We start from the raw sequence: 19025 nt of genomic DNA, 5'->3' as shown, positions 1-19025 counted from the left end.
GAATTTCTCCAAGCAGAAAGCTAAAACTGCCTTTAGTTTCTGGCTCCACCCCGTCTTAAAAAAGCAAAAACAAAAAATTAAGCTCATTGAAGAGATAACACTGGGTGCCCTGTAATGAGGGAAAAAGCTTTGGGGTGTGTGGAGAATGATGTTTCCTGGAAGGTAACAGAGGTCATTCAAAGCCATCTCCTTTCTTGTAGCAGCATCCCCTGGAGGTGACCGTACCATGGAAGAAATGTCGGGGTATGTCTGGGTACTGCATCTTGAGAGACTGGATCCCACAGTATAACAGAGGCATAAAAATCTATTACCAGTCTCATTGTGGCCCAGAAAGGATGCCAAAACAGAGAGGACCACACAGATGTGACAACTGCTCCAATGCCCCATGGTGACTCTCCAACACTTTCATGATGTGTAAGTACCTAGGACCTTTGTATAACCTCAGGGCAGGGACAAGACTAATCAAAACTAAGAATGAATATCTAACCAGTCAAGCACAACAGAGGCTTGGAGTATACATAGTCAATTTAGGCAAAGTACAGAAATATTTCTTGCAATACATAAGTCTATTGACTATGATTCATAACTAGTACACATATTTTAACTTCGTAGTAGAATGTAAGATAATTATTCATAATTAACACGAAATAGGGATATTCAAGATACTGAAAACTAAAGTGTTTAAAGTATTTACAGATGATTTACAAAACCTTGGACAATGAGGAAAATGAACTAAAAAGTACCATTAAAGTTTAAACAGGAACTACTTTCATTCATCATTCATCAATCACTTATTTACTAACTTATTCAGGAAAATTACAATGGTCTAATATTTAAATAATAAAGTCTTGATCTGACTGAAATTCCTTAAATCTCTTTTACTCACCTTGAAAGGATTTGAATCTAAAATGTAACCAGAGGATATGGAATGGAGAATCACACACATACACTATCAGGCAAATGAAACTCAAGAAATGGGAGACCAGTTCCCCTAAAAATGGCTGGGGAACTTATTTCACCACCAACAAACATCCCCTAAGAATCTTTGCTCATCCTAAAGTCAGTGTACTTACTGCTTGGAGTCTGGCTGGACTTCCTCCTTCTCTGTACTCCACTGCCATAAATACAGTCCACCCAAAGCCTTCAACAAATGGCCTGTAGTTTGCTATAGTTTGTGTTTCCCAAACTGCAATTCTTTTACTATTCCTGAGTAAACTCAGTTTCTGGTAGTTTGAGTTTACCCCAGTTTACCTCTTTATTTAGTTTGACATTCATCATAGGAAGCCATTTGGCTTTGATACAAACTAATGTGATCAATGGTCTGTAAAAAAATTGGAAAAATGGATGTAATTGTCCATGAATTCTTTTATTGGGTTCATGTTTATGCCAGTACTTTTTTATTCATTTGCAACATTCAATATAGAAGATGAAATTTTAAAAAGTACACACACACACACACACACACACACACACACACGTACCAACATATAAGCTAGAAATAGAAGACTGTTTTTGACCATTTTATATTTAGCATTGTCAAACAATACTCACATTATTCATTGTAAGTGGTTGCCAGTTAGGGAATTCAACTTGGTTCAGTTTTCCCAAAAAATAAAAGTGCTAATGATGTCTGAGCTTTCTGTGTTTAAAAGATAATTAAAATATGGTCTCTTCCTCAAGAAATTATAATCTGGAGAAAAAAGATGGGCCTGTAAACCAACATTATCACATTTCAAGATGCTGAATTCTATGATAGAACTCCAGGTAATCTTAGAGGAGGAAAACTGCCCAAGAAAAATATTTGGTAAATATTACATTCTATAAATATATACCAAGATCTGAAAAACAGTGAAATTTTAATTTAAATATGATATGTTTTCCACCTATCTGTCTCTTAACAGGATTCTTTCTCTATTTTGCCTGAGCTCAAATAATGTAAATGTCTTTAGTTAATGAGTAGAATACTTAAAAATTGGAAGTACTTAACACAATAGAATTTCATTGCAGCCCCAAACTATGGAATAATATGGTGGCCTGTAATTGTTCTCTTAGTAACTCAAAACAAGCATAAATCAAAATCTTAAGGTCATTCCTGAAGGAGCAAAAAAATCATTAGAGAAGAAACAGGAATCAAAGAAAAAATGGAGTGGTGCCTGAGCATCTGACTTTGGCTCAGGTCATGATCTTCTTCCATGTGAGACGGAACTCTGCACGAGGCTCCCCACTACTCAGTGGGAAGTCCGCTTGTTCCTCAGCCCCTCCCCCCAGTCATGCATATTCTCTCTCTCTCAAATAACTAAAACCTTTTTGTAAAAAAAGAAAGAAAGAATGGAACAAAATCTCTGAAGAAAGACAAATTTTGGATAGAGAGAGCCAAGAAAAATAAATCAGATTATGAAGACTAAAAGCTAAAAACCAATAAAGATATAAAACATATAAAATGATGCTAAGCTTTCCAAATAGGGGAACTGCCTGATTGGTGGCTCAATAAACAAAATAGAATTGACCATGAAAGAATGAACACTGAACGTGAGTATCGATATTCAGAAGACAGACTACCGAAATGTAAAAAGCTTCATGGTGTAAAATGTCTTAATACATGCATAAAAAATTTTTTAAGTTTATTTATTTATTTATTTATTTGAGAGAGAGAGAGAGAGAGAGAGGGTAAACATGAATGGGGGAGAGGCAAAGAGAGAAGGACAGAGAATCTCAAGCAGACTCCCTGCTGAGTGTGGAGCTTAAGTCAAGACTCCATCTCAAAATCCTGAGATCACAAACTGAGCCAAAACCAAGACTCAGTCACCTAGGTACCCCTGCATGAAAAAATTTCTGCTGAAAATTACATTGATGAATTTTCTAAGGTGATATCTGCTGCAAACCTTAGTTCTGAACCTGATGAAAGAGTTCTGTATTGCTGCTATGTTCGGAAGAAATTAACCATGGCTGGGGAAAGGAAAACTGCAGGTTTTAAGGACACTAACGCTGGTTGGCTGTTCTTAGGGTCCTAATGTTGTAGGATGAACTTGGCAGTAATTAGAAAAACCCAATGTCCACAGTATGTGAAGGATATACCTGATCTGTTTATGCATCACTGAGTAAACAAAGAAGTCTGAATAGCCAGAGAAGTAGATGAGTGACCTAAGAGCTGAATGACCACTGCACCAGGTACGTGAAGTTATTATAGCAATCTGTACAAGAAGAAAAATGTAAAATTTATTCTTCTCAATAACTGTTCTCTGTATCCCCTCCTGGACTATAAAAGGCATTTGTTCAATATTTGTTCTTACCACTTATGCAATGTAACACTAGTGATAAACACATGTGGCCATGAAATTTTATATCCTATAAATTTAAGTATAAACTTGTCTTAACTGTGGATTTGCTGACGCAGAGATCCAAGAATCTAAAGAGATGTGATGAGTTCAGCCTTAATGATGCCATTTATGTCAATTACAAATGTATGTATAGACACATATTTCCAATTCTCTTGAGTATGGACAAGGAGTGAAATTATAGGATCTTGTGATAACTCCATATTTAACTATCTGAGGAATTGCCAGATTGTTTTCCAAAGGGCTACACTATTTTACCTTCTCACCAGCAGTGCCTAAGGACTCTAATTTCTCCACACACTCACCAACACTTGTCTTTTTAAGTTTATTTAAGTAATCTCTACTATACCAAATGTGGAGCTCAAACTCACAACCTCAAGATTAAGAGTTGTGTGCTTCTCTGACTGAGCCAGCCAAGCCCATCAAAACTTGTCTTTTTAACTACAAATATCCAAACGGGTATGAAAAGGTTTTATTTGAATTTTCCTGATGGCTAATGATATTGAGAATTTTTTCATGTGCTTAGTAGTCATTTGTATATTTCCTTTGAAGAAATGTCTGTTCAGATCCTTTGCCCATTTTTAATTGGGTTATCTTTTATTAATGAGTTATAATTATTTTTTATATCTTCTAGATACAAATCCTTTATCAAATGTGTGATTCCCTGACATTTTCTCCCATTCCGTGAGTTATCCTTTCACTTTTTTGATGGGTATCCTTTGAAGCACTAAAGTTTGTAATAATGATGACACATTGGGTCTGTTATTTCTTTGATTGTATGTGCTTTTGTTGTCATATCCTAGAGACCATTTCCTAAATCAGAGTCACAAAGATTTAGGTCTATGTTTTCTTTTAAGGGTTTTTATAATTTTAACTCTTACATTTAGCTCTTTGATCTATCTGAGTTAATTTCTGTATATAGTGTGAGATAGGGTTCCAACTTCATTCTCTTGCATGTGATTTTTGTATATTGATCTTGTATACTGCAACTAGGCTGAGCTTCTTTATTAGACCTAATAGTCTGTTAGTTAATTCTTTAGCATTTTCTATAAATAGCATCATGACATCTACAAATTGAGATTGTTTTACATTTAAAAAAAACAAATCTAATTGTTTTTATGGAAATATAAGCAAAAAAAAAGAGTACAGTTTTTAGTTTTGAATAATAATCCCCAAATATGTTTTGTGGAATACAGATTCTTGGGATATAATTACCTCCTAAAAGGTTTTGTTGTGAAATAAGTTTGGGAAACACTACACTAAACAAAATTAAATAGGTTTGCATACCCTAAGATCTCTAGGAGTAGTTAATATCCACCTGTGCACTGCAAATCTCCCTAAGTAGCAAGCAGTACAATATATAATTTTTTCTACACTTGACCAGGAGAAACCTTTAGAACACTATCTCCTAGAGTCACATGCATGAAACATTTTGGGAAATTCTAACTGATATCACTAACCTATTTTTAGCACTTGTGACCATGCCCCTTACTAGAAATTCTGGATGGACAATTAACTTCAAGAAAGGAACACTTACCAAATTAATCATCTTAATGAATGGTTCTGATAATGAATCAGATGGTCAATAAGACAAGAGCATTAGTCATCAAGATAAGGACTCATACAAAATAGTTCTTACTGAAATAAAAATCTGGTACTCACCTTGAATCTAAAGATTTATGTGGAGCCTCAAAACAAAAAATGTTTACAAATTGCAGAAATATATTTCAAACAGCTCCAGCAAGTTGTCCAAGTGCTTGGCAGTTCATCCGCAACCTGGAGTAGACCCAAAATTATTAAAAAAAAAAAAAAAAAAGAGAGAGAGAGAGAGAGTTTTTAACATTAAGCCCTAGTGTATTTTTTAAGCTGATTAAAACAATGTTGGAAAAGTACACTTTAAAAGACAATTTTGGAGAACTAGACAATATTAAAATTGTATCGAGCCTTTGGGTAGGTAGCAGGATAAAAGAATACAAGATTTAGACTGTAACCTTAAAGATCAAATGATAATTTGATTGGGGGCATCTGGGTGGCTCAGTGGGTTGACCTGCTCTTGGTTTCAGGTGTCCTGTATTTTACAGTGGTGAGATGGGGGGGGGGGGGGGGGGGGGGGGGGGGGGGGGGGGGAGGTGCCTTGGCCTCTGCCCTTGGCAGGTAGTCTTGGAGATTCTCTTCCTCTGCCCCTCCCCCCACTCACATATGCACTGTCTCTCTCTCACACATAAATAAATAAATAAATCTTTTTAAAAAATAATAATTTGGTCAAAGACCACCAAAAAGATAGAATCCATTCAGACACATTGTTAAAATAAGGTAAATAAGGTGATCCTAGTATCACCTTACTCCACATATACACACAGATTTTTCCTAATCAACAGCTCATACCTTTTTCTCAAGATTAATTGCCTTTTAAAACTCTTATTTCACATCATCAAGATACCCCCCAACACACACACACACACACACACACACAGCGCCACACACTTCTCCAAAATTCTGAACTTTCTCTTTTTAAGATCAAAAGAGTTTGCCTATAAAAAAAGGCGTGGGGCGGGAGAATTCACCAACTATATAAAGACTTGAAGACTGTCCAGCAAGGCAAGGAGAGTTCCGAATTAAAGGTTGCCAGGAGAACAAGCAAATCCAGTCCAGAAAAAATAAGAGTTTCCCCAATGATATTAAGAAAGTTACCCCACCTCCTTTAGTATCCCCAGGAAAAACAAGCCATTTCCTTATGAAATAACTGAAGGCTGATTCCCCCACCTTCTCCCTCCCTGCCCTGGCGGGAGTTTCCGCACTGGAATGCTGAGATTTCTTCCGTGGGACGGGAGTGGGGGGTCCGGGCGACGGGCATGAGTAATAGAAGCTCCTTCCAACAGCCAGAGCTATAGAATCCTGTAACAAGGCTCAGCACACCCATTTGTGGGTCTTTGTGGGGCTCCCGGCCGCCCCCATGGTGGATGTGACCGCCTGAGCTCTCAAATCCTCGGAAGCCGGACTCACCAAGGTTCTCGAGGTCGCTGGGGAATGAGGCTGGTTGCTAAGGACGCTGAGGGAATCAAGGAGCCTGATGGTTGCCCTTTCAGCGGCTGGGCTTAGCCAATCAGAACGTGTAAATGCAATTCCACATTCCCTTCCCCTCCTTCACTACCTGTGTGTTCACTTTCCAACGAATAGATGCAATGATGTGTAAAAGACATCATTAGCTTTAAAATACAATCATAAAGCCCAGAGTAATGATTCGTTTTAAATTCTGTACATACGTTGGCTACACAGCCAGAAGCTCCGGGGAGAAAGGGTTTGGCAGTGCTTTTTAGTGGCTCCTCAACGTCTAAATGCGTCCTCCAAAAACTTTGCCTGCCCCCAAATCTAAATTTAAAAAATAAAAACAACATGATTGCTATATAAAGGTAGCTGTGTTTTCTAATCCAATTGCTATTTCTAAGCTCTTTTTACATAGGATATCTAAACCTGCCAATGTTCTCTGCAGTTAGGATAGGGAGTAATCAAAGCATCCACAGTGTTCTGCACATACTAAGTACAAGAGGGAGAATTTAAACACAAAAGAATGCCTAATTTCTTAAAAAGATTTTATTCACTTGACAGAGAGAGAGAGAGAAAGAGAGCACAGGCAGGGGGAGTGGCAGCAGGCAGAGGGAAAGGGAGACGCAGGCTCCCCACTGAGCAGGGAGCCTGATGTGGGGCTCCATGTGGGACTCCATGTGGGACTCAATCCCAGGACCATAACCAGAGCTTAAGGTACATGCCTAACTGACTGAGTCACCCAGATGCCCCAAGAATGCCTACTTTTTAAAGATAGGATCCAATAAAATTAATTTAAATCCCTATAAAATTCCTACCTATCCATGGGTGAGGAATGTCAAATATTCTACAAATGTTCACAAATGTTTCAATGGAAACATATGGAACAATGGAAACAATATGGAAGAGCAATTCTGATCAAATTCAAAGCTAATATGCAGGTATTGTCCTGGTGAAATAACTGCCTTAAAAAAATTAATAACTTCAAAAGAGAATTTAACTGATTCAAACTTGAAATACATCAATCCTGAATTATTTCTGTTTATAATAAGCACCAAATAAGTCTTTTGTTTTTTTTAGTATATTTGATATTTAAAACAGAAATTATTGGCCCAAACCCACAGAATGTACAACACCAAAAATTAAATTTAATATAAACTTCAGGCTTTGGATGATTATAATGTGTTAGTGGAAGTCTATCAAGTGTAACAAACGACTACCCTGATGGAGGATGTTGATAATCAGGAGCTATGTATGTTTGAGGTTAGGGAGTACCTGGGGGATCTCTGTACCTTCCTGTTAATTTTGCTATGAACTCTAAAAATAATACTTTTTTGTAAATAGTCATTTAATTCTAAAAAATGAAAAGTTTAAAAAAACAGAAATTACAATATCAGATCACAGGCTTTTCTGAAATACTTTCCTCCTAGTAGATCAGTAAGTTGAGAGTAAGAACAAAAGTGAAATTGAGAAACACTATAAAAGATGTATCTCAGAAAGCAAATCTTAGAGTGCCAACCTCACAGAATGTGTTCTAAAAAGGGAAAACAAAGACATAAATAATAATAAAGAACAGCAGGGGAAAAACCTCTTTGATCAAAAAAAAATTTTTTGAGACAGCAATCAAGAGTGCTTACCATATTCCAGCCATAGCAACATTTTTCTAGATATGAGACAAGGAAACAAAAGCAAAAATTAACTATTGGGACTTCATTAAAATAAAAACCTTCTGCACAGCAAAGGAAACAATCAACAACAACAAAAAAGATAACCTATAAATGGGAGAAGATAAATGTAAATGACACATCTGATAAAGGGTTAGTATCCAAAAATATAAAAAGAATGTAAACAACATCCAAAAACAAAAACTCCAATTAAAAATAAGCAAAAGCCATGTACAGACATGTTTCCAAAGAATATAACCAGATGGCCAAAGATGATGAACATCATTTATTATCAAGGCAATGCAAATCAAAACCACAATGAGATATCACCTCACACCTGTCAGAATGGCTAAGCTCAAGAACACAAGAAACAAGCAGTATTGGCAAGGATGGGGAGAAAAGGGAACCTTGTGCTCTGTCAGTGGGAGTGCAAACTGGTGCAGCCACTGTGGAAAATAAGTAGGATGCTCCTCAAAAAATTAAATATAATACTACCCTATGATCCAGTAATTCCATTTTACATTTCCATTTTAATTCCACATTACTGGGTATTTACCCAAATAATATGAAAACACCAGTTTGAAAAGATATCTGCACCCCTATGTTCATTGTAGTGTTATTTATAATAGCCAAAGTATGGAAGCAGACAAAGCGTCCATCAATAAATGAGTGGATAAAGAAGGTGTGATGTATATATCACATTATTTGCATATAATGGAATACTACTGAGTCATAAAAAAAGAATGAGATCTTGCCCTTGCAACAATATAGATGGATCTAGAAGGTATAATGCTAAGTGAAATAAACCAATCAGAGAAAGACAAAAAACATGTGATTTCACTCATATGTGGAATTTAAGAAACAAAATAAACAAAAAAAGTAGAAAAAAGACAAACAAACAAACAAAAGACTCTTAAATATACAGAATAAATTGATAGTTACCAGAGGGGAGGTGGATGGGGGCGATGGGTTGAAATAAGAAAAAAAAAAAGGAGTGCTTACCATACTCCAAATAAAATGAGTATGGAAAGACTGCAGCACATAAACATAACTAATTTTTTTTTAATTTCCCGAGATCTAGAAAAAATACTAGAAGCATTAAAAATACAAAGTGTTAAACAGATTACTCACAAAAAAAAATTGGATTAAAAACTCTTCACATTTAAAAATCAGCTGATTCTGTAGAGCATTTCTAAAAAAAGTAGCTCGTCATGAATTCTATATGGAAGACAACTAAGGGCATGTTTACATAAGGGAGAATCCACAAATTCTTCTCTTACTCCTCTATACTTTAAGATGAAACTATTCAAACCACACAAAGAGCACACCACTTAGACATTAATCAAAGTGTTAAGAACTCAAAAATGCAGAAGTTGTGACTGGAAACATCTGATGTTAAGCTCTGAAACCAGATATACCTAAACAATTAATTTTCCCTTGGCCACAAAATGAAAAAGACAAAAAAATTTTTTGAAAGAGACATGTTTTTAGCTTTTGTAATCCAGGTTCAAGTAAAGAAGTGTGAGAAAGGAATAGGAGCAGTCCTCAATTTTCATAAGGACATGTAAAATAAAGATGTTACACTATTGTTACGTGGAGGAATTCAGTTAGATCCAAAATTCATACTGTATACTAAATGATGGATCTCAAAAAAATATAAATATATAACATGTTTTTGTAAGCGAACACTTAGTGACATAAATATAGAACTTGGCAAGTAGAAACCATGAATCACTGAAGGAAATATTTCATAGACTATAAAAAAAAATCTAACATCTTAAAGTTACCATATAAATTATATGTGAATACATCTCAAATCCCACAGAGTGAGCGTGTGTGTGTGTGTGTGTGTGCATGCATGTGTATGTTTTAGAAGAATGAGAGTGAAGAATGAAACATTTTTTTAAGTTCATTTGGAAGAATAATGGGCAGATTAGCCAAGAAAATTACAAAAAAGAAGAAAGGATATGAGGGTGTGGCTTAATACATATTAAAACTTATTGTGAAAATTTTTTCTTGGTCCATATATACATTTGAAATAAATAATTTCAATATCTTCAAATTCCATCCTTGAGAAAATATATAGCTGCATCATGGTAGCTAACAGGGTGACTTGCCATAGTAGTGCTTAATAAATATTGCTGGGTGAATTCCTGCATAAAAATGTAAATGATTTGGGGCGCCTGGGTGTCTCAGTGGGTTAAAACCTCTGCCTTTGGCTCAGGTCATGATCCCAGGGTCCTGGGATGGAGCCCCACATTGGGCTCTCTGCTCATCAGGGAGCCTGCTTCCCCTCTCTCTCTCTGCCTACTTGTAATCTCTGCCTGTCAAATAAATAAAATCTTTTAAAAAATGTAAATGATTTTATCTGGTGAGCTAAATTCAGTTTATGAATTTCTGAGTAAAATATTAATATAAATGAATGACCTGCTTCTTTTGTACTTTAGCAGGTAATATCATTTTTTGCCAATTCTTGAAGACTGTCAAAATAATCTATATTCTTCACTTGTATTTCAACTTAAGTCTGACTGAATAATGACTGGACTTTTAAAAACACATACTAAGCTATTCAGGACTATAACTATTTCTATCATATGAGTTTTTCCAAAGCAAACTAATCCTTCAAATTGACTTACTAAGGGAAAAGGCAAAAAGAAATTATCCATATTTTTCTATTAATAATACAATTTTGTGAAATTTTTCCTAATTTTTTATATTTGATGCCTTCAGTATACTCCATCCACTCATTGTTATGTAATAGTTTAATTGTGCTTGTTTAAAAATATGAACACAAATTGTTCAATAACCTCCCTTTAGAAGATAGAGCCAAATTCTTTCTACTTAGTGTTGGCTTGGATTTAGTGACTCACTTCTAGAGATTAGAACGTGACAGAAGTGATGAAGTAGAATTACGTCATAAAGACAGTGTAGGATACTCTTTGCTTTCTCTCGAATCATTTGTTCAGGGAAAAAGTCACCTGTCACTTTAGAAGGACACTCCAGAGTTCTATGGAGAGGCGGTCCTGGGTGGCTTAGGTCAGTTAAGCATCTGACCCTTGATTTCGGCTCAGGTCATGATCTCAGGATTGTGAGAGTGAGTCCCGAGTCAGGCTCTGTGCTGGGTGTGGAACCTGCTTATGATGCACTCTCTCCCTCTCCCTCTGTCCTCCTCTTCCCTTACCCTCTCTCCCGCTCACATGCTCAAGCTCTCTCTCTCTCAAAAAAAAAAAAAAAAAAAAAAAGAAAAAAGTTCTATGGAGAGCTCTACGTAGCAAGGAATTAAGACCTCCTGACAGCAAATCAGCAAGAAAAGGAGGCATTGTTTCCACAATTAACTGAGTGAGTTATCTTGGAAGTGACTCCTCCAGTCCCAGTCAAACCCAGTTAAGTCTAAAATAACTGCACCTCAAATTGAAGTCTTGACAGCAATGTCATGAGAGACACAGACCCCCCCGTGCATGCCTGAAACTGTGATAGTACCAAATCCCATATATGCTTTTTTCTTCCTATACATACATTCTCATGATAACGTTTAATTTATAAATTAAGCACAGCAAGAAATTAACAACAGTAGTTAATAATAAAATAGAACAATTACACTGTAATAAGAGTTTTGTGAATGTGGTCTCTCTCTCAAAATATCTTCCTGTCCAGTACTCACCCTTCTTCTTGTGAGGATGTGAGGTGATAAAAGGCCTACATGATGAGATAGAGTGAGATAAATGCCATAGGCATCGTGATGAAGCATTAGGCTACTACTGGTCTTCTGACTATACTTCAGAAGGAGGATCATCTGTTCCTGGCCTGCAGTTTACTGTGGGAAAACAGAAAAGCAAAGGCAACTGAAAACCTGGGAAAGGGAAACCATAGATTAGGAGGCACTTTTCTACTGTCTCCTACCTGAGCCACTTACAGTGGTCTACTCAATAGAGGCTTCCACCTTTGCCCCATAGGGAATTCACATTGGTCCTTCAAAAACTTCATTAGGGTCATCTCATTCCTCATCTCAGGAAAGCCCTGCTAAATCTGTCCCGTATTCTCTTTCTGCTCTCAGTGAGCCCTTGCTCACTAACTACCTAGCTTGTCACCAGGACTTTACACTTACTTCTGCCTTGAAAATGTTTCTTCCAGATATTCACACAGGGCTCATTCCTTCACTTCATTTAAGTTTGTTTAAAGATCTCTTCCTCACAGAGGACATCCTTGACCAACCAATCTAAAAAACACTGCCTCTACCACTGACTTGATTTTATTAAATAAATCATGTGTCATTATTTGACATTGCATTATGTTTGTTTCATTATCTGACATGATTTATTTATCTATTAGTCATCTCCTAACTAGAATGTGAGTTCTAACAAGGCAAGGACTTTGGCTTATTTATCATTCTAACTTCATTGCTTAGAACATTAACTGTATGGAGGATAGGTGCTCAATAAATATACTTCGCTTAAAGGACCATATAGAGAATCATTTTAATTAATAATTAATGGATAATCACTTGATATTTGGTATCCTGACAATTTTTCCTGTTACGAGCAATTATGTCATGAACATGTGCATAAGTAAATATATATACCTTATATTTGTTTCCTAAGATTTAAGAGTCAAAAGATTATCATTTTTACAGTTTTTTAGACATTTTGTCAAATAGCTCTCCAAGAAAAAGTTGTTATATTTTATGCCACACTAGAAATGAATGACAGCCACTTTCTTCTCACATTGCATGACAATGTACATTTTCCCTTTTAAACATTGTCTTTTAAATAGGGAAATATAGCTATTAAGTTTTCCTTTCTTCAATTACTGGCAGACATTTTTTCACATAAAATGCTGAGGCATTTATTTTATTTCAAAACGGCGGGCATTTTTTTTATGACTTGCCTCTTCATGTTATTTGCTTATATTTCTACTGATATACCCTTACTTATTGCTAAGAGCTTTTTTACAATAAAGTGACTCATTGTCTTTATCATGTTAAAACGTAGTTTTTCCTAGTTTGTGATTTTTTTTCAATTTTGATTACTATGTTTTCCCTTATTTATTTGCATACAGAATTTTAAATTTTATATGGTCAAATTGATTAGTCTTTCCATACATGGTTTTTGACATTTCTGTCACTTTTAGAAAGTTTGCCAACTGACTATTTGAAAAATAACCCCTTATTATTTTCTCCCAATATTCAATCTTTTTAAAAATAAAGAAAAAAATACAATTTATTGCAGCTGGAATTTATGTGGGGGTGAGCTGTGAGGAGGGGCTGTTATTGTTTCCTCCCCTCAACTGGCTACCCTGCTGTCCTTCTTTTACTAATTCATCTTTTCTTCATTGATATGGATGAGAAATTGTGAGATGCTATGGTTTTTATATTAAAAGTGCACACACACGCATAAACACAGGCCTTTCTCTCCTTCTCCTTTTAAGAAACAAGTTTAGGACCTGAGCCAAATGCATCTTTACTTCAATCATTTCTAAGGAACAGAGAAATATTTTGTATTGCCATGCTCAATAATTAATTTGATATTAATTTGGTATTAGTACTTGAGTAATACTGGATACTCAATATTATATATCTAGTAATACCAGATACTCAATACCCAATTGATATTATATATCTAGTAATACCAGATACTCAATACCCAATTGTATTGAGAGACTCAATACAATTGCCTAAGCCACATACCAACCCTATGAATGAAGTTATCGCTTCAAAGAAAGGGTCGCGTCTGGTTGATTAAGAATCATGTGTCAAGATTCTCTTCTGAAAGCCCTCAGAATCCTGGACGTCCAGTGGGGAAGTAGGGACACAGGAAGAATCCATGGAAGGCTCGATCAAGTCTCGGGAGAAGGACTTTGCCCGAAGAGCCCATGGAGCCCATGAAAACAGGTAGTAGAGGACTCTGTTCAGAAGTCCTCTTAGTTGTTCAACTAGGATCTCAATCTTGAACAGTATCACTAGACTTTAAAGACACTAAGTGACTTAGATGCACCAGGAAAAAGAAAAAAATTACAACTGTTTGTAGCCTCGGAAAAGCAAAATGCTTAATTCCTAAATCCCGAGAGCAGTTTACATTCGTGCGGGAGCGGACGGGGAAAGGAGGTTTTCTCCACAGACGGTCTTTTGTAATGCTTGCTCTCGCTGTCCATAGTACCTTTTAGTTCACTGGGCAGAACCAGCTCTCTCAATAGAACCTAGCTAAAACTCTAAGTGCGGGAGGCAAAGCTACAGAGACGTTACCAACACCCCGCAACTCTAAAGTCTAACCGATGCCTTGCAGCGGGCGAGGCACTAGACCAGTGAGGAAAAGAGAAGACCTAGATCTGAGGCCTTTTGAGTGCAGAAGGACATTTCTGGTTGAGATCTCAGTGAGTCAGCTCCACCGACGCCTCACGCCCCTCGATAAAACGTCTTTATTCGACATCCGCTTATCCAGGCTGTCCTTCCCACCCCAGTTCCCTTGGCTTCTCTTTGGTACAATGTTCCATTAACCTCACAGTCATTTTTCCACCTCCTCCAGAGAGCGATTTTCTTGAAGGATTGGTCCTAGGTTACCGCCGCGTCTCCGTAGCAACGCTCTCTCTCACCAGTCCGCCGGAAAAGGTTATGATCACGTGCTCGCCGAACTTCCGGGTTTGCAACGTGACTTCCGGTTGTCAGATCGCTCCAGACGCGGCGGGGGGCCGGGAAGAAGCCGAGTGGCTGGAGGTCGCGGTGGCCCCAGTGGTCGTGGGCTCCGGGTGGGCTCGCATCATCCTGCCCCGTCTGCGATGCATCCGCGGCGCCCGGACGGATTCGATGGCTTGGGCTATCGGGGCGGTGCCCGGGATGAGCAGGGTTTTGGCGGCGCTTTCCCTGCCAGGTCCTTCAGCTCCGCGTCGGACCTGAGCCACTGGGTGACCACTCCCCCAGACATCCCCGGTAGCCGCAACCTGCACTGGGGCGAAAAGAGCCCGCCCTACGGCGTACCCGGCCCCTCCACCCCGCTCGAGGGCCCCGCGGAGGAACCGTTTCCCGGCGGCAGCAGCGGCGGCGGCGGCGGCGTGCCGGGACAGAGCACCGGTGAGGGACTTGGGAGCGAGGCGGGGGTGGGTGGAGTGGCGGGGCCGCGGCTCGCGGCCTGCAGACCGCGGAAGCCGCGCGGAGGGTCCCGCCTCCGGTGTCGCTGGACCTATCGCGCGCCACACCCTTTGCCCTCCTTTCGTCCTCTGCCCTTGCAGCGGGCCTGCTCCGTCTTCCTTGCACAAACCTTTCCTCCGGGATCACCTCGGAACAGACACCTGCCTTAGCTCTGGGCTGCGTGGTAGGAGCTTCGAAGGATTTTGGTGTGTGACATCCCATGGCCTAAATCAAGAAGGAAGGAAATTGGATTATTTGTTGTTTATTGGGAATTATGTGAACAATACCTAGTTTACTGACACCATTATTGCCTTGAATTAATAATGATAGCTTTGGGTTCTGTAAAGTTTTTCAGCATTGGCAGGCTTCGATTCAAACCTGACTGTACCACTCTCAAAAGCTAAGACATTTTGTTAACCTCTGAGAGCCTTGCGTCTTTTCACCTTTAAGGTGGCTAGAAGAAGAATTCATAGAGGTTTTTTTTTTAAGGTTAAATAAAATGAGGTGTAAGTAATGCCTCGTATAGTATGGAGCACATAGTAAGCTAAAAAAAAATATTCGTTTCCTTCCTTTTCTCTTTTAATCATAGGAATTTTGTCTGTTTTCTAGACTCTCAAACTGTACTCCTGTATTTTCCCATCGCCTATTTCTCACCTAAAAACTCCACTAAGAAGTAAGAAACAGTGAGACAATGTCAAGACGTTGGAATCAGGACATAATTATTCACTGTAGAATGTCAGAAGACCTGTGTTTTAATTATAACACTGTGACCTAAATATTCTCAACTTTTTGTTTATTCACAAAATGGAAATAATCACTGCCTCTTCCCGTTTTGAAATCATGAGAATAATAGACTAGACCATTAAATATTAAGTATATTCTAGATGTATTCATTTGCATTTATTTATGTGTACTTGGAAGTACAGTAATTTTTATTTGATTTGAGTTAACTTGGAGGAATAGATTTTAAATATCACCTAAGAGCAAATGAGGAGGAGGAGGAGGCTCTTACACAGTGTTATACAGTTTGTTTTTTCACCTTCTCTAGTTTTCTTTCTGTGGTCCCAAAGGAGTACCGGAACGTTAAAAGTAATTCAAAATGCATATATGATTGCTACACAGTTAACTTCTTAGGCAGTAAAGCTGATATTTTTATCTTTTTATAATTTGTGCTTTAGTGGTTAGAGTGAGGAGGAACTCTTAAAACCAGGGGGTGTTTGCAGCAGTTAAGAGGTTGGCGGTGGTAATTTTGCAAGGATAATTGAAGACTGAGAGACTTAGTTAACTTACACAGTTAATAAACCTTTCTAACACTTTGCAGAAAATATCACTGGCATTTTCTGTTAATATACATGCAAAAAGGGAAAAGCTGAAAGGAGGAAAGTATCTTAATTGGCAAAAGAACCTTCTATCTGGCTTGTACATTTTTCAAGGCAAGGGTTAACAAAATAGTTTCCCCAGGGACATGTTTACATGGCCTTATTCTGACAGCATGTGAAAGAGCTGAGACAGAGAAAAGAGGAGGAGAGAAAAAAAATTATCCCTTGTGAATATTGTATTATAGTAGAAATGTAATGTCTGGTCCCCTGAGGTTGTGGTATTTCACCATCATGATTTTTAGATTTTTAGCCAAGGAGAAATTCTTTTATTTGTTTTGACGTATGCATAGGAGTGTTTCCAGCTGTAAACTTTTCTAATAAGACAATAGAAATGCCATCAGGAGTAGTGCATATGTACCCAGTAGCTTCTCACAGAGATCTAACTAAGCAATTACTCTCAAAATATTTAAAACTTGTCGGGAAGCGAGCCTCATTTAACCATTTTGATTACACTAAGTATGCTTTCGATTTAATAATTTTGAGGTGTCTTACTTGCAACTGTTCATTTAACATAGATGTTTTCCATCAATAACAGCAAATGACTAATTTTACAAGATAGGAGGTGAAGTTGTTGGTTAAAAAAATTTAAATTGTTTGTAGTTAGAAGTTGAAAAGTGGTTATCATTAGTTTCTACCTGCAGACATGTTTGATTTGGCCCACAGTTTTGTAATGCTTTTTAAAATAGTTGCTGGTATTTTAAAATTGGAAGATAGTATGTAAAAATGACAATATCTCTTTAGAAAAATAACAGTTTATAAACACTGGGCCCACAGTCCCACATGTCAACAGTGGATTGGAGCTGAAGACCAGGTCTGTCTTGCAGCTTCCCACAGCTTCCCTGACCCATATCAGAATTTGACTCTAGGACCTAGAATTTAAGTAAATATCATGTTAATAAAAGAAAAAAAATTTTTACAGTAAACCTAAGTATTGGTTATGAGTAATCTTATTTCTTCCTGTTTTAGAGCAGTTGAATAGATTTGCTGGATTTGGTATTGGCCTTGCAAGGTAATGTTTTTTTCTAATGATTTTTAATTGAAGTTTTTATTTAAAGTATTTTATTCAGAGTGTTTTAATATAAGATATTAAATGATTAGTATTGCTTCCTTTAGATTGATTCTTTGGAGCAGTAGATTAAATGTTGAATAATATTTTGCAGAAAAAGTTATTTAAAATCTATAACTTGATTTTTTTTTTAGTAAGGATAGAGAATAGTCATTCAATTTATAACCACAAAATAATTTTGTAAGTTATATAACTTTCATGTGTCTGTCCAAAAAATCTGATCTAATCCCCCCTCTAAGAGAAAGTTATTTGCATTGAACCTTCCCCTAAACATTCTAATTGTAATATGATATTTAACAACATGAAGTCTGGGTTTTGCTTACAATCAGCATTTAATGACCATTATTTTTTTAATTTTTTTTAATTTTATTTTATTTTTTATATTTTATGTATTTATTTGACAGAGAGACCACAAGTAGGCAGAGCAACAGACAGAGAGAGAGAGGGAAGCAGGCTTCCCGCTGAGCAGAGAGCCCGATGCGGGGCTCGATCCCAGGACCCTAGGATCATGACCTGAGCCGAAGGCAGAGGCTTCACCCACTGAGCCACCCAGGAGCCCCTATTTTTTTAATTTTTAATGATCATTTTGTGGGGAAAAAACCCTCCAATTTTGATTATGTGATCTCTAATGAATATTATTTCAAAATACATCAGAATTCCACAAAGGGTTATGTTGCATGCCAGGACAACTCATTGTTTTAAAATTTTAATCAAGAAAAAATTATCTTATTTGCATAAATAAACCTGAGAGTGTTACTGTAAATAGGAGCATAATTGTGAATTAAAATTTTCCTTTTGCTACAATTAATTTTTCTTTAGCTTCACTGTTAAAAGCTGTTGTTCATTTGATACTTTATTTATTTTAAGGGGTTTTTTTTTGTTTTTTTTTTAATTTGACAGAGATCGCAAGTAGGCAGAGAGGCAGGCAGAGAGAGAGGAAGGGAAGCAGGCTCGTTGCTGAGCAGAGAGCCCGATGTGGGGCTCGATCCCAGGACCCTGGGATCATGACTTGAGCCAAAGGCAGAGGCTTTAACCCACTGAGCCACCCAGGCGCCCCTGATTACATTATTTATATGTGTATATGTATACACCCTACATGTGCTCTCATGCTTGTGCAGCTGTCACTGTTAGTATGTAAGCCTGCAATTGTAATTATTTTGTAGGGAATGCTCTCAGAAGAAATATTTGATATCCAAAATAGTAGTCAATTAATAGTTATTAAAATCCTTATAACTTAATCCCTAATAACTTAAATGCAATGTACATCAAAACTAAAATTTATAGAAGGTGGTTCATGAAGAACAGATAACTCTTCTGATAGGAACTTTGTTCATAGGATATCTTCTGAAAGAAATGGAAAGGAGCACTTAAGTTGTCTAGGAAAGGAGTTTCCCATTTCAGGCATGGAGCTGTAGTTTCATC

General features: G+C 37.3%; 2 protein-coding genes and 1 long non-coding RNA gene across 6 annotated transcripts in view; 1 reads left to right on the top strand and 2 right to left on the bottom strand.

Moving 5' to 3' along the window:
• TMEM232 (transmembrane protein 232) overlaps positions 1 to 5036 on the bottom strand; it is a 271759-nt gene extending 266723 nt beyond the window's left edge. For all 3 annotated transcript variants that reach the window (XM_032845118.1, XM_032845126.1, XM_032845132.1), the window contains exon 1: positions 4998 to 5036. The gene's annotated coding sequence lies outside the window, so the exon portion shown is untranslated. The remainder of the gene's footprint in view (positions 1 to 4997) is intronic.
• A 1462-nt stretch (positions 5037 to 6498) lies between these two features.
• On the bottom strand, positions 6499 to 13843 carry LOC116859648. Its single transcript, XR_004381196.1, has 3 exons — positions 13725 to 13843; positions 11703 to 11845; positions 6499 to 6541 (listed from the first exon to the last, which is right to left on the bottom strand). It is a non-coding gene; the product is annotated as an uncharacterized LOC116859648 (long non-coding RNA).
• Positions 13841 to 19025, top strand: part of SLC25A46 (solute carrier family 25 member 46) — a 21752-nt gene continuing 16567 nt past the window's right edge. Inside the window, exons 1-2 of one of the 2 annotated variants that reach the window (XM_032845097.1) lie at positions 13841 to 13928; positions 17504 to 17546. In XM_032845097.1, coding sequence (XP_032700988.1) covers positions 13910 to 13928; positions 17504 to 17546 — 62 coding nt within the window. In that variant the 5' untranslated portion in view covers positions 13841 to 13909. Of the gene's footprint in view, positions 13929 to 14686; positions 15102 to 17503; positions 17547 to 19025 lie in introns of those variants that run through there. The other variant, XM_032845088.1, reaches the window with a different exon arrangement.

This window comes from Lontra canadensis, unplaced genomic scaffold, assembly GCF_010015895.1.
Source record: "Lontra canadensis isolate GAN:19392208 unplaced genomic scaffold, GSC_riverotter_1.0 scaffold4, whole genome shotgun sequence".
NCBI classification, from domain to species: Eukaryota; Metazoa; Chordata; class Mammalia; order Carnivora; family Mustelidae; genus Lontra; species Lontra canadensis.
This window is presented reverse-complemented; position numbering and strand designations above follow the sequence as displayed.